This window comes from Parathielavia appendiculata (assembly GCF_033297405.1).
Source record: "Parathielavia appendiculata strain CBS 731.68 unplaced genomic scaffold N657scaffold_1, whole genome shotgun sequence".
NCBI lineage: Eukaryota > Fungi > Ascomycota > Sordariomycetes > Sordariales > Chaetomiaceae > Parathielavia > Parathielavia appendiculata.
Genome location: NW_026944220.1, coordinates 4,353,263 through 4,375,302, shown reverse-complemented (window position 1 = coordinate 4,375,302; position 22,040 = coordinate 4,353,263). Strand labels below are relative to the sequence as shown.

Sequence of the window (22,040 nt, the reverse complement as noted above, 5' to 3'; positions counted from 1 at the left end):
ATTGCTCTGCTCGCTGTTTAGTCTGGTGCTAGGCATCGCCTCGCAAGATTCCTCTCGAGTTCCAAATTGCCTGACCACAGCAGCGGACGATGCAGCCCAAAAGTAATCTGGTCAGGCCGAGGTGGGACAGGCTCAGTCGCCAACTTTGGCCCAAGGCAACGCAGCTCAACAAACAGCTGCGCTCGTCTCGCTATAACTACACATTCGGCCGAACCGTCATCAACCCGACTTACAGCGGCAAAATATGGCATCCAAGCATCCCCCTACCTCCCCAGTTACGCCTTGGTGTCAGGGTCAGACGGAGTTCCTGAGGCCTCGAAACCCCAGTGCTTCGGGAGACCTTGACGAGGATGTTTTGCTGCGGCACCGTCAGCCTTCCATTGCCACCAGCTTCACATGCTGCAAAGTTGCTGGGGCCTTACCCCTTCGTTCCCTTGGACACATTCAGCCACCTTTTTGAGACCGTCATTGTTCTCGATGTTTACGTAGCCAAAATTGCGGATCAGGTCGCCGGGCTTGAGACCAGCGGCCGCGGCCGGGCTGTTGTCCACCACTGTATTGACCTTGGCGAATGGTTGGTCGAGCGGCTCCGGCACCGAGTCTCGCGGGATCGAGTCGATGCTCGGGGGAGGAGCGGCCTCGTCGGCGGCGTCGTCGTCTTGAAGGCTCGCAAAATGCTCGTGTAGCCGCTTCTCGATGACGGCCATCAGATCCTTCCAGTCATTCCGGAGGTGGATGATGCGGGCTCTGGTTGTCCGAACTGCGCCTGTTAGCCTCTCCGCCCTCTCACATACTTCGGATCGCCGCCATCGTACTTTGTGCGACATCGATGTCGGCCCGCGGAAACCCATCGGGGGTGAGGAGACTGGTGTTCATGTCAACCCCGTGCTGCAGCAGCCTCTTGTAAGCGGATCGTCTCGGTTGCGCGAGTACTTGGCACTACCCACCGAATCGAGGACGCCGCCGAGCGCCTTGAGTTCGCCCTCGATGATGTCTTTCTTGCGCTGGAGTTCGGCGATGGTGAGGTGCGTCGCATTTCCGTTTGCGATGGGTGCCGTGGTCGGCCCCGAAGGGACGGTGGGCGCGTGGAGGTTGCTCATGGTTCTAACATCAGCTGCAGACCCATTCCGGCGCTTAAGGTCATCGTCCCAGAATCAGAGATATGCGCTGCAAGCGACGATCGAGTTTCGGGAGTTGGATCAGTTCCGTAATCAGGCCTGCCACAAATGACGCGTTCGGCGCCTGGGTATGCGCGGCGCGGGGTAGCTTCAGAGGGGCATCTTCAGGGCTAAGAGCTTCGACCAATGGAGGAGGGTCGGGATCGGAACTTCCCGTTCCGGCGGTAGAGCAGAGCTCCCTGGGCAGTCCAAGTCCCGGGGACCCGACCCAATTCACCTTGACGGACTGTCCTTTTCCTCGCTGGAACCCAACATTTGGGCACTTACCACAGCACTTACACCTTCCCTATCCATGGCTGTAGGTTGCCAATTTTTCATGTGATTTACAAGCTCAGTTATATAAGGCCGCATTCGGTCCTCGGGCCCCTCTCACCTGATACTTCCCCGCCGGACGGGAGCCTCAAGGAGTGACACAGGGCCGGAGTAGGCACAAGCGAAGGCAATCTCCCTGATTCTCCGGATGAACATGGTGCAACAACGGAGAAAAAGAGCTGGTCTGCTCGAGACTGTCCGCCGGCGTTCGTCATGGATGCTGGCCAAATGCGGTCGAACCCAATCGGCCAGAGGACGTGGCTGGGCTCGGTCCGACTATATTGTGGCTACCCAGTTCTGATGACGCGCCAATGATCAGTCGAACCCCGTTCCCAAGCCTGTGCGCTGGCTTGATGCATTCGAGCTGTTCGTCCGGTCGTGGCTGCCGTCCTCTCCACAGGCCATCCATGCCCTCCACTGGGTGTTTTGCTCATACGGTGAAAGCCCAATCCGGGAATGACCCTTTCACCATTGTTGACCAACAGAGTTGGTTAAGCCAGGGCCTGCTCCCATCTCTGAGCGGTCGGACAGTGATGTCCGTTCCCTCCTTCCGGCCCGATCGAGTAACAACTCCATTTTCGTTCCCTTCTCCCCTTGGGTTCTCTTGGCCTTGACATCAACGTCTCTCACATGTCTTACCAAGGTATCAGAGTCTTCTCGAGCTTGATATTTTCTAATATCATGCTCTGAGCTGGCTGGCAGGACCGGCCCGTGACATGCGTGTTGTTGCTGGGACACGCCCCGATTTTGGATTTGTTTCCCTTGTGCTCGACCGCGCATGATGCGCTCCGCAGATGTCGACCATCCTAGACCGCCCTCCTTGAACGGGGCCTCGTGCGATATGACCCGTGGTGCCGAGCAGCCCGAAGATGCGGACCCTGCGGAAAAACCAGCAGACGACGAAGGAAAGGCGGGCTCAGCGCTCAGCGCGGCAATGTATGCTTTGAAGGACGTCCCGTCAGCACCCCTCGACCAGGCACAAGAGGCGGACGGAGCACAAGGCTTCGTTGGGGTCGCCTTGCAAGCTGATCACCTGCGCCGCCACCCATCACCACGTTCAGCCAGACCGTTTAAACATTGGATAAGAACATTGCACAGACGGGCACTACGGCGTCAGGACATGCTTGGCTACGACGGCAGCCTTCCACAGTGGCTGAAGGACACGGGGGATGTCGATGATCAGACTCGGCAGTCCTCTCACCACAGGCATTCGTCTTCCGACTCATCCTTCGCCTTCGTCACCGCGGTCAAAAGCGCCAGCGTATCCGTGGCCGGTGTCAGCTTGTTGACTCGCTCGTGGAAAACGACCATTCGATCATCCCGCGGCCCGAGGACGGAGCGCAGCAGGAGGGCTTCCCTCTCTGGGCCACGCGTTTCCGAAGACAGCTGTTGTCCCGAGAGACAGCTGCCCCTGGACCCTGCTGTAACGAAAAGGGCTGTGCAGAGACGTCGCATCTTGGAGGAGCTAATTAGCAGCGAGGAGGACTACATCGGGGATGTGCGGTTTTTGATGAATGTATGCTTGAGTATCCGCGGGATTGTACTGAGGCTAATGGCCTGCAGGTTTACGTCACTATCCTTGCCTCTCTGCCCAGTTCTCCGGCCGGTTTGCGGCCGTCGGTTAACCAGAACCTGACGGATATCGTGGAGCTCCACGAGGAGATCCTTGGAGAGCTGCACCGGGCTGTGCCCGACTCAGAATACACGCAGCTAGATCTTCCAATCAGACGGACCCGATCAAACCCATCAACCCGTGGACATTTCCGTTGGAGGAGTCTAGATGCTGTGCCCGAGGGTAAAGAAGACATTTCCTGGCTGCGCGAGGTTCCTGGAATGATGGCCGAGCCTTCAACGGCAGCTGAGGTTTCTAAAATCTTCCTGAAAAAGGTAAGTTGGGATTATAACCGCACGGTTCAGACGTTACTCCGGGCGCTCACCGTTCCGCTGGCTCGTAGATGAACCGCTTCTTCATATATGAGGAGTACGGCGCAAAGTACGAGATGATGATTAAAAATGTGGCAGCCGCCCATCAGACGATGCCAGGCTGGTTGTCGTACCAAAAAGGGCTCGAGGTCCTGGCCTCGTCTCTGGGCTCTGCCGACAGCCGCGACAACCAGTCGAGGAAGGCCCTCACAACCGGCGACCTGCTTGTCAAGGCAAGTGACCGTTGGCCAGAATCGAGAGCCGTGGCTGACCCAGATAGCCGATCCAACGGGTGTGCAAGTATCCGCTTCTCTTCTCCGAGTTACTCAAGTACACACCGGTGATCGATTGCCCTTACTCTCACGTGGAGATCGAGAACACGCTGATCAGGCTCCGCGAGGCCACTGCCGAGATCAACCGCGCCACAAACGATTGTCGGACCAAGTCGGTTCTGGAGAAGACCTGGATCCTCCAGGACCGACTCGCATTCCCTAACCATGTAAGTGCTGCCTGCAGTTCCGTTTTGGCCAGTAATTGACGGGCATTCAGCAGGTGGATGCAGCGTCCAAAAGCCGTATCCGATCGTTTGGTCACATTCAACTCTGCGGTGCGCTCCACGTCTGCTGGCAAACAAAAGAGGGTGTCAGCGGGCAATACATGGTTGCCCTTCTGTACCGCGAGTGGTTTTGCCTTGCTACGGCTGGCAGAATCGACCAGATATACACCATCCGTGCTTGCATCGCTTTGGGCAATATCAAGGTCGAAGAAGCTGACAATGGCCGAGGCAAGACCTCCGTCGCAATTGTCTCCAAGCAATGCTGACATCTTGGGCAGGGCTTCAATGCCACACGGCGCGATATTCTTGGAAAATCGTATTTCTGTCTAACAACCAGCTGTACGAGCTGATCTTGACCGCGTGCTCACCAAAGGAGGAGCTGGAATGGTGTGCACGACTGAACAACCAAGGAGCCGCCACCCCCGACGGCCAAGAGCGGATGCAGTCAGAAATGTCCAGCTTCCTGTCACTGAACGTCAAGTCTCTGGGGACTGTTTTCAGAAAGCCAGGTACGTCACTCAAAGCGCTGTTACATCCGAACCCCCACAGGCTACTGATTTGCATGAATCCTAGGAACCATTGCCCGAAAGATATCAATCCACCGAGCAACCACCATCGGACCCAAATCTCCGCTATACCAGGTCATACTTAAAAACACCAGCGCCGCTAAGGACCTCCCGACCTCATCATCATCATCATCGTCACAACCATCTTCGTTATTATCACCGTCGTCATCCTCGTCGTCCAATGCCCAATCGCAGCAAATCAACCGATCGCAGTCGCTCCTGACGACGAACAGCCGGATCCCGGTCCTCGCGCCGGCCCGCGCCGAGAGGGCCCGGCTTGAGGCGCTCCTAACGGACGTCTGGACGCGGGATGTGCTGCCGTTCCCCGGGATTGCGGTGCGGTCCCGGAGCGAGCAGCTTGCCTCGTCCATGATGCGCAAGCTGAGCGCGGTGAGCATCGCGGCGGGCGGCTTCAGTCGCCGGTCGACTAGCTTGGCGAGTCTGCACTACCAGAAGGAAAAGGAGAAGGAGAAGGAGAAGGCTGGTGCGGGCGCCGCCCCTGGTGTTTCTGGTAGTAGTGGTGGTAAGGATACTGGGTTTGGGGGTCTTGGGGAGAGGAAGAGGCAGAGGCGGATCAGTGAGGGGGAAATCGTTGGGTGTGTGGGGAGAACGGTGCCAGTGCCGGTGGTGGAGGATACATACAGCGCATCGGCTTCTCGCGCTGAACATCAAGCTTGTGCGCGGGAGGCGTGTCCGGACATAGCACGCCGCGCTTCTGCGCCCGAAGTACTGGGGGAGGCGCCGGAGCCAGAAAAAAATTCGGTGACGAAATTGCGGGAGGCCGGAGCCAAGAAAATTGATCCTCGCGGGTCGTGGGCTCCGTGTCTGGGCAGTGAGATGAGCATGCCCAAGTCGTTGGGGAACGAGGGGAGCGCCACGTCCTCGCGGGAGGGCTCCAAGGAATCCCGCCCCGGCCGCTGCGAGATGGGAGACGCGGGGAAGGTAGTGCAGAGTAGAAAGCTAGAGGAGAGGCGGTCGGCGTCTTCGGTGCGGGGAGCGCGACAGAGGCTCAGTCGGGGGCAGGGACGGGGTATTGTGCCGACGCGGTCACGGTCACGGTCGCAAGGGCTTGCAGGGAAGCTGGTGAAGACGGAGTTGAAACGGCGGGAGGTGGTTGTTGAGGAGATCCGGAGCTGGTTTCGGTAGGGTCATGGGGGGTTGCATTGCAGTTTGTTGTTTGCTTTTAAGGGACTCAGGAATAGGGGCTAGGTGAGGGATCTGGGTTGGTTGGAAAAAGCAGTTGATACCCGTCTTTTGCTGCCCCTCTTTTGACCTGGACGGGATGGATTTTGTGGAAGTTCTCAATGGGATTGAGTTGTATGCTTAGCTGAACAAAGGTTGGGAAGGCATGGAAGCACCAGGGCCATCACTTCGTGATAAAAGGAGGCTTTGGTCTACAAGTGCTCGGACGGTAAATACACTGATTAGTGTCGGGTCATTCTCCCAGCTTCTGTATCCTGTTTCGGTGACGTCAAGACCAGCTTTCAAGTTGTCCCTAAGGATCAACGGTTGGTGTTGGCATGGGACTTGAGGGGTTGTAATCCGTACGTCCATCACTGCTCTTGGCAACACAGGTTCAGACCCTAGGCCAGAGCCCGATATTGATACATACCGGCAAAGTTTCAAGAATTAATTCACAATTATCAAACCAAGGTGGCTTACAGTAGAAAGGGTTGAAATGGCCGTCTTCTGAGGGGGGGTTTCGGTTCTGTGCGGCCATTGACCTGGTCCGAGAGAGTTGTGTAAGTGCAGAGTGCCAGGATCGTCGCCTATGACGTAGTTCGGCGCTCTGCTGCTTGCTGGACCACATGGTTCCTTAGCTATTAAAATGGCAAGAACGCACGATATCAACAATCAACTACTCCCGAAGCAGTTTGACACTTTCACGATTCAAGAAGGCTAGTTCAAGATCTGTCTGGATCTTTCCCATTTAAGAACTCCGCTGAACACAACTTCTCTCACTGCACTGCACCATTTTCTCCCTCCAGCTGAACCACTCCATCCATCCACAAGCATCACCTTACTCTTCGATAAATCCCACCACTCCGCGGCACCTACCCCGACCACCACATCTCGCTGTCTCGTTCCCCCAGGAACAAGACGATCTCTTTACAAACGACAGAACAAGCCCTACAACAACCGACAAACCCAACCCAAACCCATACCTAGCCCAAGATGACGCGCGGCGACGTTAGCCACGTCAAGGTCCACTACAAGGGCGCCGCCGAGGACTTTGTCGTGTTTCTGGACAGCGTCGACGACTTCAAGCGGTGGCAGAGCGACAAGAGCGTGCCGCTTGCCCAGGTGGTGTCGTCGTTCAAGGTTTTTACCACGCACAAGTACGTTTCTCACACAATTCGTCAAGTCTGTGGCTGTCCTGCTTTGCTATTGCTCTCCTCTACGCTCTCTCCATTCTTCGGACTGTCTTTCGGCTTTCCTGGGCTGTGGAGTGGCTTGGGAGGCGGAAGAGGTCGCGGCGGAGGGCATAACGCACCTTAGGGAATCCAAATATGAATAAATGAATGGCTGGCTGACGGGTGCTTCTTCATGTTAGGCACGGTGCGCAGGGCCTACTTGAGGGCGCCTCCAAGTTGACGCTCGAGAACGAGTTTGGCACGTCCCAAGAGGACGACGTCGTACGCATGGTTCTGGAGAAGGGCGACCTGCAGGAGTTCGAGGTATGACCTTCTCACGTTCCATTTCCTGTCTTCCCTCTGTTTCCCTGTTTGTATTGCCCTACCAGCCCGGTTGGCTAGTGTACTTGTTACACCGGGTACGCCGTCGAGGCCCTGTTCTCGGCGGTTGGCGGGATGGCCGCAGGCTGGGTATGACAGGAGTCTGGGCGGCTCGCGAAACGGGCTGAGCCATCAGGCACTGGCTTGACCGGCCGCTTAGAGCGGCCGGTCTGCCAAGGATATGTGCACGCAGCAGATCGATCAGATCGCGGCAGTCATCAGCCAGGCCATCTCGACGCGGAGACGACCGCACAGTTGTCGCTTCCATTTATTAGTCTCACTGTGCCGCTTGACCAGAGAATTTCATAGCTAACGGCCCAATCGGCAGATGGCGGAACGTCAAGGCCGCAAGAACGACAGCAATGGCCCATACATCGTTAGTTAGAGAAGACATCGCCGGCGCCAGCCACGGGTCCCCCCTCTCCGTTTCGTCGCTGCACGTTCAAGGCCAAGGAGCATCACGATAGCACGGAGGCTTGTCATGAACCACAAGTAACCGTGGATGGGTGTGGCTTGACTCAAGGGGAGCAGGGGAAACGGTTGACAGCGAGAATTGATATGGCTGGTATTTCCCCACTTTTTTCCGGGGCGGATCATGACTCAGTTAGAGATTACGGAGCTGCATAGCGAGGAGTTGCCCGTCGATTTTGGTCGGGCCTGTAGAGTAGTCGCAACACAACATGAGGACGTATGCGATGAATCTTTTCTTTGAGTGGCTGTCTGGCGGATCTGGCGGTGAAGCGTTCTGGTTGCGTTCCCTGCATTTGGTGTGTTTTGTCTCACAACATGATGCTGTGGACGAGAAGCGTGTCTCGGAGAAAACAAACAGACCTGTAGTTACTCCGTACTCCGTTCCTAACGCTAAGGTACCGATTCGGCGCTTCGCTTGGCGCTCTCCACAAGCGTTAACCGCCAAGCGCCACGTGACTTGGGTCTTGATCAGAGACAGGGTGGATTCTTCCCTCTCGATGGCTGGTGGTTTTGCAGGGTTGTTCTTGAGAAGCCGTCCGGTGGCCAACATCGTGGTTCTCTGACTCGCCGGTTTTGGCGCTTGCTTCTCACGGCGTTTGATGCTCGCTGGTACGGAGTATCGGTTGCCAACTTGTCATGGGTTTCCAGGAAGCAGAGTAGGCTGCGTCGACGGGCCAACGCTGGGCGCTTGCCGTCGCATTCTGCCATCCCGAAGCAGTGCTGCCTCAACTGCCGGACCGCGGTGTCTTCTAGAAGGCTGGGATCCCGCTACAGTACCTCTCGAATGAGGAGATGGGGTACGGAATGTGGTGGGTCTGAGTCTGTCTGAGTTGAGTTCAGGTGACCCCGGGGCGCTTTTGACGGTGGCGGGTTTCGTGTCTCGTTGCAGTGGTTCTCGAACTCTTGTATACAACTTGGTGTGTACCTTGTCGAACAGGAGGTGATGCTGAAGATAGTATACCCCGTACTTATGCCTGTGCAATATGGCCGTTGCACCGATGGTTGCCTTCCAGTAGTTACTCAGGCCCTACTAGGTAGCATGATAACTTGGATAGCGGTCCGTATGGGGGATACTAGTAATGTTCATTATTATGGGGTGCTTGATGTTGTGCTCTGTCCGACCGAGTTCCGGTTTCAGACTGGTTTTGGTTTCAAGACTTCTGGGTTCCAGACTGCAAGTTATATCGATCTCCGCTGGTTTTGGTCTTGGGGTTCTTGAAAAGTCCATCAAATGACACGGATGAACGAGAGATGCTTTTGAGTGTATTTTAATTACTGTGGTATACACAAGCCTTACGGCTATGCTGCTGGCCACGTCGTAACAAGGCCGCCGAAATCTCTTAGCAGGACTCGCGCTCCTAGGACCATTGCCACAAATGGTATCTCCGATCTCTCCTCAACAGCTCCTTCCCATGGTCGTCCCGGAGTACGGCTAACCGATTTCTTTGAGATTTCTTGGTGTTTGCTTCGTAAGGTGACTTCCCCTCTCTTGGCACACAAATAACACACAGAACGCCATGCTCGCTATGCTTGTCACCGCCTCATCCTCTCCCCACCTGTTCAGGGAACAAGGTGAAACGTGTCCATGCAGGAATAAATAAAAAAAATGATGGTGTATGAGAGATATGGAAGCAAGAACACGAAAAGTTAAGGCCACTTCAGGTGGCGCCTGAGACGCGGATGCGTATGTTCGGGCTGTTGATGCAATATGTACCGGTTCGGTTTTCTCCTTCTCCGACTCAGGCCCATGCTCGTCTCCAGGGACGCTCGCAAGACACTCGGTGTGGCTTTGACTTCGAGAATCAATAGCAAGTCGGACTGAAGAGATAAACGGATACCGAGGTAACGGGAGAGCGGACCAGGAGGTATTTAGAGGCCAGGTGTATTCACACACGTGCAAGAAGATAAACATGCAGCCGTTTAGACCCGACCATTTCGCGGCGTCCGTTGCGGGAGCGTCCACGGCTTCGCGCAAATCATCTGTTTCCCGTCAGCGATGTTCCATGGCAAGGCATGCGGAGTCGAAGAACGTACCTCTCCTTCACTATATGCCCAAAAGTAGACTCCCAAGCCGATGACCTGGTAGATGGCGGCATTCGTGCCCTGGTACATCAATACGGCGGCGAGGGCGGTGAGCGGGAGAAAGACGAGGCGCGCTTCGAGGCTTCGGTGGAGGCTAGAGCCGGCGAGGAAGTTCAGTGGCCACTCCCATGCCAGGAGGATTAGGCCAAAGACGAGATTGACGGTCTGAAGGACCGGTATCGGTTTGACGGCCGGATCGAGCGTTTTGGTCATGAAGTCCCAGAATATCTTGGGCCAAAAGAACCCTTCCACTGCGGCCGCGACTTGGTCTGGAACTTGGTGTCAGCTTTTGGGTCCCGCACATCGTCCGTGAAAAACACCTCCAGGGTCACCTACAGGTTGCTGCCGCCAGGATGATGAGCCTCGCCCAATGATTCTTGATAAGCCTTCCCATGTTTCTGGCAGGCACGCAATGGTCTGATCAGGCGGTTCCCAACAGTCCTCTTAGTAGCCAGAAATTTGCCCAAAAGTCCCTCTCTCTTGCCGTGTCCACAACACGCTGGAATCCTCCTCGTCCTGGATTATCACGGATCCCCTTCACTGGGCGGTTCGAAGCGCCGAGGGGACAGATTGCCGCAGGGAAAATAAACAATAATACAGCGTAATAGCTCGAAAGAGAGGCGCGGTTCCGGACCTGCGGGTTGACTGGCTGCCTGGCGGACCAGGATGCAGAAAAAAAAGATCGATATGAAAGAGGGCTATCGACCAGCGGCGGCAAAGAAGGAGAGAAGGCAGGAGAGGCGGAGAGGATCCCGAGACGGCCACGGCCAGCGGGGCGGTGTTGGGTGGGCGGTGTTGAGTTGATAATGGAATCCTCCGCCCCGGCCAACAGATGGACGGGAAATATGGCACTCGCCCTGAAGGGCTTGCACCGGAGCCCGCAAGCCCGGGTGTCAGATGAGCAACCGGGGGGGCGTGCCTGTCTCGGGTGTCAGGGCTGATGCCGGTAGGTGTTCGTGGGAAATCCAGGTCCGGGCAATCTGATCTATCTCGACAGCAGGCATATGGGCGAGCATTGACGGGCGTCCCAGACCAGTGGGCCGTTTCTTCGGATCCAGGGCTATGCGCCCATGGGTATGCCAGAGGAGACAATTTTTGAGCCGGATGGGAATCTCGTTAAGCCCTGCAAGTTCGTGACTGCGGTAGGGTGTCTCGTTGGTCAGAGCCCGGGTAGTTCTCGCATTGAGTCGCGATGGAGATCAGACAAGCTCGCTGTTACCAAGGGGGAGGTATGAGGCGAAGGGGGCGTTTGGGCATGTATGTAATGGATGGACGGAGCGGGGACGGACAACATGATCGCCAGACATCTGGGACGCTGCGAGTTTAAGAAGCGACAGGGTCTGTCTGCAGCCCAGAACATCAAAATGCGCGCCTTGTCCCGAAGGCGACTGCGTGGGTGTGTAAGTCAAGGTGGAGTCTTGCGGAACTTTTCCCACGCCCCCTTGTCATAGGAGGGGTGGGGAGCGGCAGGGGACAAAGCCAGACAGCTAAACCACGTTATCCGTACCTCCGTGATTCTGGGAGGCAAGTTGTCTCATGGAAAACAGATAGAAATAGGATGCTCCCAGCAGCAGAGAAACCAGGATGGAACCATCTGCTGTCTCATGGGCAGAATCAGCCACGGCCGAGACCGCCTGCGTCTTCGCGCCGGTGACTCGGAAAGCCAGTCCCCGCATGGCAGCAATCGATGGCGGCGCCTCGTGAAGCAGAAAAGCCCAAAGGCTCCCACCCCTCCCCGTCACCTAGCGCTGGACGGGCAGAAACCTAATTTGGCTATGCTGTCTGATGAACGAGTTGTCCTCTCTCTGGCAAGCTCGACCGCCTGCCCAGACTACGGGCGGTAAGATGCGGGCTGCGTTACCTCGCTTGATGCCGCCGGCCGCGGTCCATGGTCAGTGACCACTGCTTATTTCTCGGTATTTCCACCTTTCCCGCCCGATTCAGGGCCTCTTTAAAGCGAGTGGGAGGAGGGCGAAATTGACAATTGTCTTTAATACCTCAGCCGGTTCCAATCGGGCGGATATCCAAAGCTCACTTGGGCTCTGGGAAGAGAAGACGGTGATTTTGGGGGCGTTCGGCGATGCGAGCATGGCGAGGAAAACTGGGACAGCAGCTCTGGGCTGCCCTGTGTGGTGTGATTGGGTGTGCCGAGGGCGGTTACAGAGCGGGTTTAGCCAATCAGGTGACAACCCGCTCTCTGTCTGCGTCAGGAACCGGGGTCCATGCATGTCTTGGGTAGCAGTTCCGCTTCAGCCAAGAGAAAGTATCGACCTGTAACCCCTCTGCGCTTCACCGGCGGCAAGTGACAAGAAAGCCCGAATACTGCCTAGCGCTGAGAGGTTGACTGTCGAGCGCATCACAAGTGTAATGTATTGGGCAAGGAGAACGGCACTATTGAGCTTTATTTTAGTAGCTCTTTGCTGGAGTGCCGAGCCATTTGAGTGAGAGGGCGGCCAATTGTTGCGGCTTCAGGTTCCCGCCACCTCAATTCAATCTGCTTGACTCAGGACAGCCGAGCATCGGCAGCATGGTTTCCATCAAGATTTCATGCTGGGAGAGAAACATGATATTGCCTCACCTCCACCTCTCGTAGCCTCTGACTAGCCACAGGAGACTCCGCAACCGGGACCGGCGAATCTGGTAGCCTGCTGAAGCACAAGCCGTTTGAGAGTAGACGGGGGCGATAGGTTATGGAACGTTTAAGGCTTGATCAGGCGGACCCACAGTACTGCCACCACCTTAGGTTGAGCGGTGGCGACGATGCTGCATTTGTTCCCACGGCGCGCACTCATCAGGTTATTCACACGGCGCTTGTCGCTCAGTTCCCAATTCGGCCGGCGTTGGACAAGATCTGGGATGTGTCGTCTCTGGACGTTGAGATCTCTTGAGAAGCCACGTGGGGAACGGGTTGACACGTCCGAGTCCGATCCATCTCATCATCCAATATCGCCACCAACCGATTCGGCAATTTGGACCCTGAACATCGACTTACAGGTAAGCGATGAGGAATTCTCCTTGATGATGGCCATTTTAGATTTGATATACCGTAAGCGCTGGTGAAGTCCGGAATTGCCTCACCCGCAAATCAACCCTTCACAACCCTTGCGGACGCTTGCAGACAAGGTTTTTGCAGGGAGGCAATTCCCGATTTTCTGAGCGCTTAAGGTACCGATATTTGTATCTGCTACGTAACTTACACGTAACCATACTCTTCTGTTTCCAAGACAGAGGGGAATCGCAGATGTTGGTATTAGCCGTTCCTAGCCTCCGCTGTGCTCGCATATGCACATCGACTTCTCTTGCGTTCTTGCTCGTGACTTCAATAAAGGATCGAATCGACAAACACTCGAGCGATTGACTGGTCTTGGTGCCAATGTCAGCCCAATCAGACTCCAGACTCACCTTGTCTGTTGCCCAATGATATTTTGCCAGTCGGGTTCCTCATTCCGCTCGGCTTTTCCTCTTCAGGGTTGCTAGCTCGGCAGCAATGCACATGCACGTACGTCACTCGAATGCCAGGCTATTTTTGTTATCACAATTCCTCCGGCTGCTACAACCGAGCCTTCGCATCGAGCCCAGACCTCCATGTGCTTCACGTGTCCGGCCAAAGTTCCGAGGACGAAGTTGAGGAAGGGATTGCCCGCACTTGTCACACCACTATTCGTGACGCCAATGATGCCAATGCTGGTGAGTTCCTTATCAGCGTCCCCAGAGTAGGTACTTGCCAAGCTGGGTCGACCTCATCACAATGCAGCTCTACTTGGAAGGAGCTGCACCAGGTTATTTTGGGCCTCGTCCCCACGCTCACCGCTGCAACCTGCACTTGTTTGGCGAGCAGCGTTCTGACTGCCGCTAGATTCGCCCCGCTCTGGAGTACTTCAACTTACCAGCTGTTTCCACATAGAGACCCGGCCTCTCGAGTGCACCCCGAAGCTAGGCGGCAGCCCCAGGGCTCATGCGCATTGGGATATGAACTCGGTAGAGCTCTCCTCAGCCTGCTGGGCTCAACGAATGCCAACAACATTTGTGGCCCTTGCTAATTCTAAGATGGCGCTCACCTGGCGGCGTGTGGCATCAGTTAGAGCTTCTCCTGCAAGGCCAGTAGCATGGGCAACAGCAAGTGGTGTCATTATGTGAAGACTAATCTACAGGGATGGCAAAGGCCAACCACTGGCTTAACTGGGCCCCATACTGCTGAGATAGATCCTTCACTCGATATATCAGTTTTGAGCCCCTAACCTCAATAGCCTCGATATCCCGCAATTCGCAACGAGGAGATACAATACGTGTGATAGGATGAGGACCTATCTCGACATTCAATTCAGCCCTGCCATTGGGTATGTCTGCCAAACGACCGTGATCTGATCTGCAGACGCAGGCATATCACGTCCATCTTGGTGGAGGCTACATAATCCTCCACTCCAGCCTTAGCTCTCAAGACTCGCCATGCAGCCAACCAAAAGGGTTCAACGGCCGGTATCACAGGATCCCAGCTCGGCCATCACTCATGCAGGGCGCTTTGCTTCCATGCACATGGCAATGCATGCTCAGGAAGCTATTCTCGGTCTTGGTCTAGACTCCAGAAACTCCAGCCCGCATCACAAACCCACCACAACAGTTCATCCCTCCATCACAACACACACGAACCGCCCTTGTCGCCGTCCACCCCTCCCCATCACAGCCAGACACCGTACCCGCAATTGTCAGCACAGAAGAAGTTACCGGCCTCTACCCCTTCCAACACAGCCGGACGAGCAGAGTCAACAACAGACAGACAGACAAACCAACACCATGCCTTCGCGCAATCACCGAGCTCCACCCGACACATCCTAGCAACTGGTGCGTTCCCCAACACGCCAGGTAGTCAACCGGTAGTCAGCCCGTAGAAGTAGTACCACCACCAACCTCAAACTCCCACCCCCAAAACGCAACCATGCCTTCCCCCTCGGCGTCTCCAACCGCCATCCTCACCCCACTCTGGCCCTCCGCAGTGCTAATACCCTGAACTAACTCCCTGAAGCTGAAGAACCCCTGACTGAGAGACTCCACTGCCTGACGCGACAGCGCGGCGGACTTAGTACCCTCATCGTTCTTCATGCGACCGCTGCTGCGGCCAGAGATGACTGTGTTGTGCGTGCCTGTGCTGCTGCTGCTGCTGTTGTTGTTGTTGGTGGTGGTGTTGTAGGCGATGGCACAAAAAGGCAGAATGTCCCTTGCCGCGTCGACTGCCGCCGTTGGCAGCCGCGTGCGGTGGTGTGCTCGGGAGGCGGCAAGCGAGGACTGGAAGGCCTGGAGGGCGGTCGGTAGGTCTGGGAGCGTGGACAAAGGGATGATTGGGAGGTATTGTTGGGTTGCTGTGAGTCTGTGTTGTGGACAGTGCATATAAGGTCAGTAAGTCGTCACGCGGTGGAAGCGCGCAGCTTGTGGTCTATCCAGGGGAGGTGATGGGCGGTACCTGATGTGAAGCTCCATGAAGGCTTGCATGGCGGGTGGGCCTTCTTCTGTATCGTGAGGTTGGAGGAGGAAGACGAGGGCAGTGTTGGTCGCGTCGAGTTGGCTAAGGTGCTGGATTCGGGAGAGGATTTGCGGGTTGTTGATGTCTGCTGATGAGATCAAGAGGAGGCGGAATATTTCATAGCGTTCCGTGTGCGGGTCTAATATGCTCAGGGCAATGTCATGCGTCACCAGGTGGGCTTCTGAACCGATATCAGTGTCTGATCGATTCTTGCTCCCTTGGTGAGTGTCCTACCCTTCCATCGTCTTCCGTCGGTCTGTAGGAGGTGAGTAACGGCAGAAGCCCACACTGGATGCTGCCTCAGGCTTGAGCAGACGAGGTTCACCGGTGCATACTCGTCGTGCAAAGTTTCCATCATGTACAGACCCTGAGTGAAAGAAGGTGAATGTGAGAGGAATTTGACGGTCTATCAACAACTCAGAGGGTATCGCTTCTATCCAGGTTGTCTTCGCTTCCGAGAAGGTTTTCGGGTCCGCGTCGGTGGCAAGAGGCCCCTCGCGCCTTCCTCACTAACTTACATTGCACCTCCAAGCACCACTGCAGGTTTAGTTCTGCCTGAGATTGTTACATCATCGTACAAGATGAGCACGCCGCAGCCAAAAGACAAGCTGCTGTGCCCCCAAGACTCGGTCCGGAACAGGTTTTTCTGGATTGGCCAACTCTGAGGATCCTGCTCTCCAGCTCCTCTCCAGCTTCTCAGGCAGGTGCTGGTGCTGTTGGTGTAGGCAGAAGCGGCCGTTTGGTTTTCGGATCCTTAAACGCCCTCAAGGCGTCCTCGATCAAGCGGACCCGTTCTTCTTGCATCTTCTCCACCGCTGCCAGCTCCTCCTCTTTTATCCTCAGCTCCTCCATCCGCCGTTGGAGCTCCTCAATCAGCTCCTTGTTCTTATCAGGCTTCTGCGAAGACTTCCAGTACTCGTACGTGATCAGCCCCCCGGCTACCCCGAGGATAAACGCATCCCCGATAACGTCGGCGAAGAGGTCGACCGCCTTGGCCTCGGGCAGCGGCCGAAATTTGCGTCTCCACACACTCCGGGGGGTCTCCTTGGCCGGGTGTGATTCCCGCGCCGTCGTGCCGTACTTGGCTCGGAGCTCCTCTTCCTTTTTGACTTGTTCCTCTGTCTTTACTGTGGGTATCTCGACCTTCTCTTTCGCTCTTTGCTCGGCAGTTGAGTTCCGCAGCAGGGCAACTGACAATCGCATGTTGATCTGATGTATGATCTGGCCATACCGGGCGGCAAAGGCTCGGAATCGTGGGTGTTCATGGGCTTGATGTTTGATGTGGTTCTGCAGGCAGCATGGTGAATTAGCGGGCTGCATGATTCAACATCCAATGCGGGAGGAAACGAACCGCGCCGTATTTGGATACGTGCCGCACAAACAGCGCAGCGAGCTTGAATAGTGGTAATGGCACCATGACGATGGGTGCCCTGCTTCTGTACCAGCCAACTCTCGTTGTCGTCGGAGCACACGGGAAGGTCGTGATGGAGAGTCGCGCTACTCGCTGGCTATATGTCAAGCGGGCGGATGTTCAATTCGGAGTGATTCGTGTTGACCGGCCCAGGGCGGCATGCTTATTCATGGTCGACGTCAAGCCAACTTACCAATTCAAGGCAGTGTCGGCTGTGGCAATTGCTGGATGGAGTCATTCTCGGCTTTGGCGGAGCTCGGAGCGGTCGTCAACGACAGCCAATGGTGCTGCAGCAGATCCCGGTTCCTGGCGGGTCACGGAAGCTTAATTCATACCCCTGCAAGCCTCGGTGCTGGTTGCCCTGGCAACACACGGAGGCACAACACTGCATTCTGGGCGGTGGATTCTTGGTCCTCCCGAGTTTTGACAAAGCAAATCCACGCGACACACGACACGGTATTCGGCACCATCGCGGCTGGATTTCGTTGCCAAATATCCCGTTGCTGTCTCCACGCTCGCACCCATAATCAGGATCGACTCCTGTTTGTGCATCGCCAGTCCGGCAACCCTACTGCTCTCTCTGTATGAACAGGCCGTCAGTTGATTGTGAGCTGTGTTCGTGTCGCTCGGAGTGCAGCTCTTCTCTTCAAGATCCAGCCAACACTGACATATGACCGACGGAAGACATTGAGGGTCCAGTACATTAACGCCGTCACAAGCCAGGCCCTGTGTATTCGCGTCAATCGGTCATCTTACTAAGACGGGCATGAAGGGTGTCGACATGGAGGCGTTGTCCCCCCGGGATGCTAATGCCCAACGGCTTCCTCGAGTGCACGAGCTAAAGACAAAGACTGCGGCCCAGCTCAAGACGACCAAGGACAAGGAGCACCCCCCTCCACCCCCGAATAATGTCGTCGAACCGCCAAGCGCCGACCGGAAGGATGGGGTTGTGTACCAGGTTGGAAAATTGCTGGGCAAGGGCGGGTTCGCCATCTGCTATGAGGGCAAGGCAGCGGGGCAATCCAAGCGAGTCGCCCTGAAGATCGTCAAGAGCCAGATGCCCGCCAAGATGGAACAGAAGGTTTGCTTTCCAGTGGCCCGTGACTACATTTTTTGAACTAACAGGACCCTTCCAGTTCCAAACAGAACTGCAAATTCACTCCAAGATGCGCCACCAAAACATCGTTCAGTTCCACCGCGCCTTCACCTTCGAGAGTTGCACCTACTTGGTACTGGAGTTGTGCCCGAACGGCTCCCTGATGGACATGGTGAAGCGCCGCAAGGGCCTGACCGAGCCCGAGGTACGCTTTTACACGGTCCAGATCGCGGGCGCCATCAAATATATGCACGCAAAAGGAATCATTCACAGAGATCTCAAGATGGGCAACATCTTTCTCGACAAGTACATGAACGCGAAAATTGGGGATTTTGGCCTCGCCGCTCTGCTGCTCACAGGCAAGGACATGCAGGTCATGCGGCGGACGACGTTGTGTGGCACGCCAAACTACATCGCCCCGGAAATCCTGGAGAAGGGCAAGAAAGGCCACGATCACATGGTGGATATCTGGAGTTTGGGTATCATTGTGTAAGTTCTTGCCTGTCTCGCGACAGAGCCAAAACTGATGATGACCAGGTTTGCGATGCTCACTTCGAAACCACCCTTCCAATCATCGACCACCGACGAGATCTATCGCCGCGCGAAGGACCGTGACTACGAATGGCCGTCATCTGAGAACTCGCAAAAGTACATTAGCCAGGAAGCCAAAGAACTTGTTGCCACCATGCTCCAGGACGCCGACAGGAGGCCCGACCCTGACACGATTGTCGCCCACCCCTTCTTCACGTCCGGGTACATGCCCGTAGCCTCCGACATCAACTACAAGCTGCGGGAACTCGCGCCCGAGAATCCTGCCTTCTACGAGCCGCTGAACTCACAGACCCAATCAGCGAACCTTCGGAATGTCCAGGAGATGTGCCGCGACTGTGGTGTCGGACCCTACTGCCAGTCGCAACTGGTTTTTCGAAACATCTGGCGAGAAATGGCCGAAGAAGAGCAGAATGGTCTGACCCCAATCATTCCACTCGCCGAGGGCATCGTCTACCGGCCCTTTGATGAGATCAAGAATGAGCAGAAGAAAATCATGGAGCGAATTGCAACACAACGTTTGTCAAAGCAATCATCCCAGCTTCCTGACAGCAGTGATGAGCGCACGAGTCTGAAAGAGAGTACGCAGACACAAAAGATATCGTCCGGCTTGCTGCGGGCGCCACCACAAAGCTTTGCTGCCCAGCAGAGAGCCCAGCACAGGCCGACAGCTACTACGGGCGTGTCACGATCTAAAACCGTCACGGAACCTGCTTCAAGGACCGTCGCTCTGCGACCACGCCCTACCAAGGAGCCGTCTGTTCCTCCTGAACAACCCTCAGACGAGGCCACCCCCGTCTCAAGGACGACAACTCGCAGCCTTCGCAGCCAGATCGCGTCGACGAGGAGCCAGCCTGTTATTGGCTCGGATGACGCTGCCCGTCCACCTAGGGGGTCGGATTCTACGCGAGAGAAGCGGCAGGAGGAGAGGCTATCTCTTTTCAGCCCGTCCGAGTACCAAGAAACAGTCCCCGGCACGGAGCCCGATGTCGTGCTCGAGCGACTCCGGAAGCTGCAGGCCGAGCTTGAGAGGGCGCTCAATTCCCGCACCATGGCGCTTGTGTCACCGAGGGACAAGACGCCGCCCGCGCCGCATATCGTGGTAAAATGGGTCGACTACACCAACAAGTTTGGCCTGGGCTATGTTCTGAACGACGGAAGCGTTGGGTGCATTCTCCGCAGCATCCCGTCGCCGGACGGGCCGAACCCGGGCATGTTACCCCCCGCATGTTTGCTGGTTCACGATGCCGAGCGGCACTGCATGCGCAAAGAAGATCCGAGCTACAGCGCGCGCCACCAGATTGTTCCCATGAAGGAGGGGATCTACTTCTACGAGAACAACGGCGAAAGCGGTATCTCGCGCGTCCGGGTGGCTCCGGAGAACTTCATTCTGCCGGTCAATACAGATGGCACGGTGGGCAAGTTGTCTGCTGGAAGGGATATATATGACCACCGCAAGCGGGAAAGGATTGTGTTGTGGAAGAAGTTTGCCAACTACATGATCGCGTACGGGCGGGAGATGGAGAGCCCAGGGCAGACGGAAGAGGCGGCCATCCGGGTACCCACCATTACCGATCCCACAGTGCCTCCCGCCGATGTGGTCACCTTCTATCAGCGCTTTGGCGACGTCGGCTGCTGGATGTTTGCCGACGGACACATGCAGGTAAGCTTTTGCATCTCCCCATATTTCTCTACCTTTCCGTCCTTACTAACCCCGATCCTCCCAGTTCAATTTCCCCGACCACACCAAAATCGTCCTCGACGCGTCGGGAACGTGGTGCCACTTCTGGCACCTGCCACAATCAGCAGCGAGGACCCTCGCCGAGACGGGCTCCCTCGCTGAATCGGCACTCGACGACCGCGCCGTCCTCTCCTACCCGTTACAGACCCTCCTCAACTTCGCCAAGCACCCTTCCGGAAGCAGCAGCGGTAGCGGCAGGAGTGCTAGCACCACCACCACCACCACCACGACGTCATCATCCACCACCGCCCGGCGCACCAGACCCCAGATCAGCCCGGAACTGCAGGGCATTCCCGCGGCGAACCAGTTCCGGCAGAAGATTGAGTTTATAAGGGACGTGGTGCGCGAGTGGAACGCCAACGGCGGCCTGGGCAACAGCGATTTTTCCAGGGTGGGGAGGCTGATGTGGACGGGCATGAGGGAGACGAGGGGCGGCGTGCAGATACCGGCCAAGCACGTGTGGGTCACGATTGGGGCGAGGAGGGGGGACGAGAGGGTCGCGGCCATGGTGGACCCCCGGAGGCCTGGGGTTTTGGGGGCGGATGTGGATGAGCGGAGGCGGTAGGCGGTACACTGTCGGGTCTTTCTCTGTAGGAGGACAGTGGCAGGAAAAATGGCGGGTTGTGAGTGTTTTGGTGTTGAGGCGGTGGATCTGTTGTTTGGCGCGGCGGCGTTGGCAGGGCTGGGGTGTACGGGTCGGTGGCATGCTACGACGGGACGGTTCCTCTCTTTCTTTTGCTCTTCCTCTGTTGAGGCTACTTCTTTAGACTGACCGGGTGTGTGGTATTTGAGACAGAGGGAAGTAGGTGAGGTTGGTTAGGTATTGAGGGACATGGGAGGACGGTGGAGGGGTTGGAGCGAGCTCAGCTTGACCTGCTCGTTTTCTGTTCATTTCAGTTGTTGATGTGCATAACGGCATTCATAGTAATACTTGTGTATGGACTAAACGCTTTGATGGCTTGCCGTTTGACTGAGGTCAGCTGGGTGATAGTGGCGTCGTCCTCGTCTGTTATTGCCAGCAGTTGAGAGAGTCTCTCACCCTCCACGGGATGTCTGTCTTGGATGCCGTGAAGGCTGTCTGGTGGATGAAGATGGGTAAAAGATTAAACGCGCAATGGCTCACGCACACGAGGGTAACGTGACACACCCAGATCAGCGGGGTTGCATCTCCAAGAAGAAACAACCAGGGCGGAACAAGCACTTTGGACGGGCTCCCTCCTGGCTGGTCTAACTAAGCCGGGGGCAGCGCGGATGCCTCGTGTTCATATCCCCTTCTCCCTTCCGTTCTCCTCGAAATCCCTTTACTAAGACCAGTAAACTCGCTCGATGATCCCTCGCGGTGTCTTGTGGCCGTAGTGTTCCTTCTCGGACTCGAAATAATTCAGTTGTTCTCGTACCTTCCTCTCCAGGAAGCCGCCATGAAGGCATTGATACGCGGAACAATTTCACTCTCGTATTGTTGATCGAGCTGTTCGTCAGTACCACCGCAAATTCTGGAAACCAGTTTTCGAAATATGAGGTTCCAGTACACGAGGTATATGTGCCCTGGGTAGTTCAGTCCGATGACGATGGTGGTGTGGCACCTTCGAAGTGACGAGTGTCAGCCATGTCGCCGCTTCTTGAGCAATGGGTAAAATCCGCATACCACGTCTCATGAGGCGCCCACTCGGTCGAGAGCAGCGGTGGCACGCCGAGCGCCTTCTCGCATTCTTGAACCGCCGCTCGGAGATATGAGACTTGTGTGAGGTAGGCCTTACTCATTGGACCAAGCATTACCCACTCCAGTTGCGAGGCAAGGAGCCATGTTGGGAGCGCCATGAACTGGGCTGGGACAAGCCGGCTCCATTCCCAGTCCACGACGCCGACCTGGTTGTAGTCCTGGTCGAACAAGATGTTGCATAACAT

The 22,040-nt window shown here is 56.1% G+C and overlaps 11 protein-coding genes across 11 annotated transcripts; 5 read left to right on the top strand and 6 right to left on the bottom strand.

Moving 5' to 3' along the window:
- Positions 1 to 229: 229 nt before the first annotated feature.
- N657DRAFT_677192 (uncharacterized protein) lies at positions 230 to 1,100 on the bottom strand (the record flags this gene model as incomplete). Its single annotated transcript, XM_062795968.1, has 4 exons — positions 230 to 358; positions 423 to 760; positions 816 to 888; positions 948 to 1,100. The coding sequence occupies 4 exons, from the start codon at positions 1,098 to 1,100 to the stop codon at positions 230 to 232; spliced, it is 693 nt and encodes a 230-aa protein (XP_062653368.1).
- Positions 958 to 1,641, top strand: N657DRAFT_86782 (uncharacterized protein). The gene is made up of 2 exons (XM_062797566.1): positions 958 to 1,020; positions 1,121 to 1,641. Exon 2 carries the CDS (start codon positions 1,163 to 1,165, stop codon positions 1,478 to 1,480), a length of 318 nt encoding a protein of 105 aa, XP_062653367.1. The 5' UTR covers positions 958 to 1,020; positions 1,121 to 1,162; the 3' UTR covers positions 1,481 to 1,641.
- Positions 1,642 to 2,186: 545 nt separating this feature from the next.
- Positions 2,187 to 5,770, top strand: N657DRAFT_86481 (uncharacterized protein). Its single transcript, XM_062797565.1, has 7 exons — positions 2,187 to 3,006; positions 3,054 to 3,377; positions 3,446 to 3,646; positions 3,694 to 3,912; positions 3,963 to 4,197; positions 4,248 to 4,478; positions 4,543 to 5,770. Exons 1-7 carry the CDS (start codon positions 2,269 to 2,271, stop codon positions 5,679 to 5,681), a joined length of 3,087 nt encoding a protein of 1,028 aa, XP_062653366.1. The 5' UTR covers positions 2,187 to 2,268; the 3' UTR covers positions 5,682 to 5,770.
- A 575-nt stretch (positions 5,771 to 6,345) lies between these two features.
- N657DRAFT_610070 (DUF1960-domain-containing protein) lies at positions 6,346 to 8,118 on the top strand. Its single transcript, XM_062790314.1, has 3 exons — positions 6,346 to 6,874; positions 7,090 to 7,213; positions 7,599 to 8,118. The coding sequence occupies exons 1-3, from the start codon at positions 6,711 to 6,713 to the stop codon at positions 7,653 to 7,655; spliced, it is 345 nt and encodes a 114-aa protein (XP_062653365.1). The 5' UTR covers positions 6,346 to 6,710; the 3' UTR covers positions 7,656 to 8,118.
- A 949-nt stretch (positions 8,119 to 9,067) lies between these two features.
- On the bottom strand, positions 9,068 to 9,770 carry N657DRAFT_85601 (uncharacterized protein). The gene has a single exon (XM_062797562.1). It carries the CDS (start codon positions 9,651 to 9,653, stop codon positions 9,174 to 9,176), a length of 480 nt encoding a protein of 159 aa, XP_062653364.1. The 5' UTR covers positions 9,654 to 9,770; the 3' UTR covers positions 9,068 to 9,173.
- N657DRAFT_630448 (uncharacterized protein) lies at positions 9,662 to 10,217 on the bottom strand (the record flags this gene model as incomplete). Its single annotated transcript, XM_062790979.1, has 3 exons — positions 9,662 to 9,721; positions 9,776 to 10,092; positions 10,160 to 10,217. 3 exons carry the CDS (start codon positions 10,215 to 10,217, stop codon positions 9,662 to 9,664), a joined length of 435 nt encoding a protein of 144 aa, XP_062653363.1.
- A 3,036-nt stretch (positions 10,218 to 13,253) lies between these two features.
- N657DRAFT_85525 (uncharacterized protein) lies at positions 13,254 to 14,280 on the top strand. The gene has a single exon (XM_062797560.1). The coding sequence runs from the start codon at positions 13,336 to 13,338 to the stop codon at positions 13,861 to 13,863; it is 528 nt and encodes a 175-aa protein (XP_062653362.1). The 5' UTR covers positions 13,254 to 13,335; the 3' UTR covers positions 13,864 to 14,280.
- A 418-nt stretch (positions 14,281 to 14,698) lies between these two features.
- On the bottom strand, positions 14,699 to 15,693 carry N657DRAFT_677188 (uncharacterized protein; the record flags this gene model as incomplete). Its single annotated transcript, XM_062795967.1, has 3 exons — positions 14,699 to 15,185; positions 15,279 to 15,519; positions 15,573 to 15,693. 3 exons carry the CDS (start codon positions 15,691 to 15,693, stop codon positions 14,699 to 14,701), a joined length of 849 nt encoding a protein of 282 aa, XP_062653361.1.
- Positions 15,694 to 15,713: 20 nt separating this feature from the next.
- N657DRAFT_686890 (uncharacterized protein) lies at positions 15,714 to 16,927 on the bottom strand. The gene is made up of 2 exons (XM_062796855.1): positions 16,690 to 16,927; positions 15,714 to 16,625 (listed from the first exon to the last, which is right to left on the bottom strand). Exons 1-2 carry the CDS (start codon positions 16,753 to 16,755, stop codon positions 16,035 to 16,037), a joined length of 657 nt encoding a protein of 218 aa, XP_062653360.1. The 5' UTR covers positions 16,756 to 16,927; the 3' UTR covers positions 15,714 to 16,034.
- Positions 16,928 to 17,179: 252 nt separating this feature from the next.
- Positions 17,180 to 21,095, top strand: N657DRAFT_587690 (Pkinase-domain-containing protein). The gene is made up of 4 exons (XM_062789823.1): positions 17,180 to 17,830; positions 17,886 to 18,334; positions 18,383 to 20,057; positions 20,122 to 21,095. Exons 1-4 carry the CDS (start codon positions 17,516 to 17,518, stop codon positions 20,698 to 20,700), a joined length of 3,018 nt encoding a protein of 1,005 aa, XP_062653359.1. The 5' UTR covers positions 17,180 to 17,515; the 3' UTR covers positions 20,701 to 21,095.
- Positions 21,096 to 21,439: 344 nt separating this feature from the next.
- Positions 21,440 to 22,040, bottom strand: N657DRAFT_652936 (uncharacterized protein; the record flags this gene model as incomplete). Its single annotated transcript, XM_062794352.1, has 3 exons — positions 21,440 to 21,538; positions 21,577 to 21,718; positions 21,781 to 22,040. 3 exons carry the CDS (start codon positions 22,038 to 22,040, stop codon positions 21,440 to 21,442), a joined length of 501 nt encoding a protein of 166 aa, XP_062653358.1.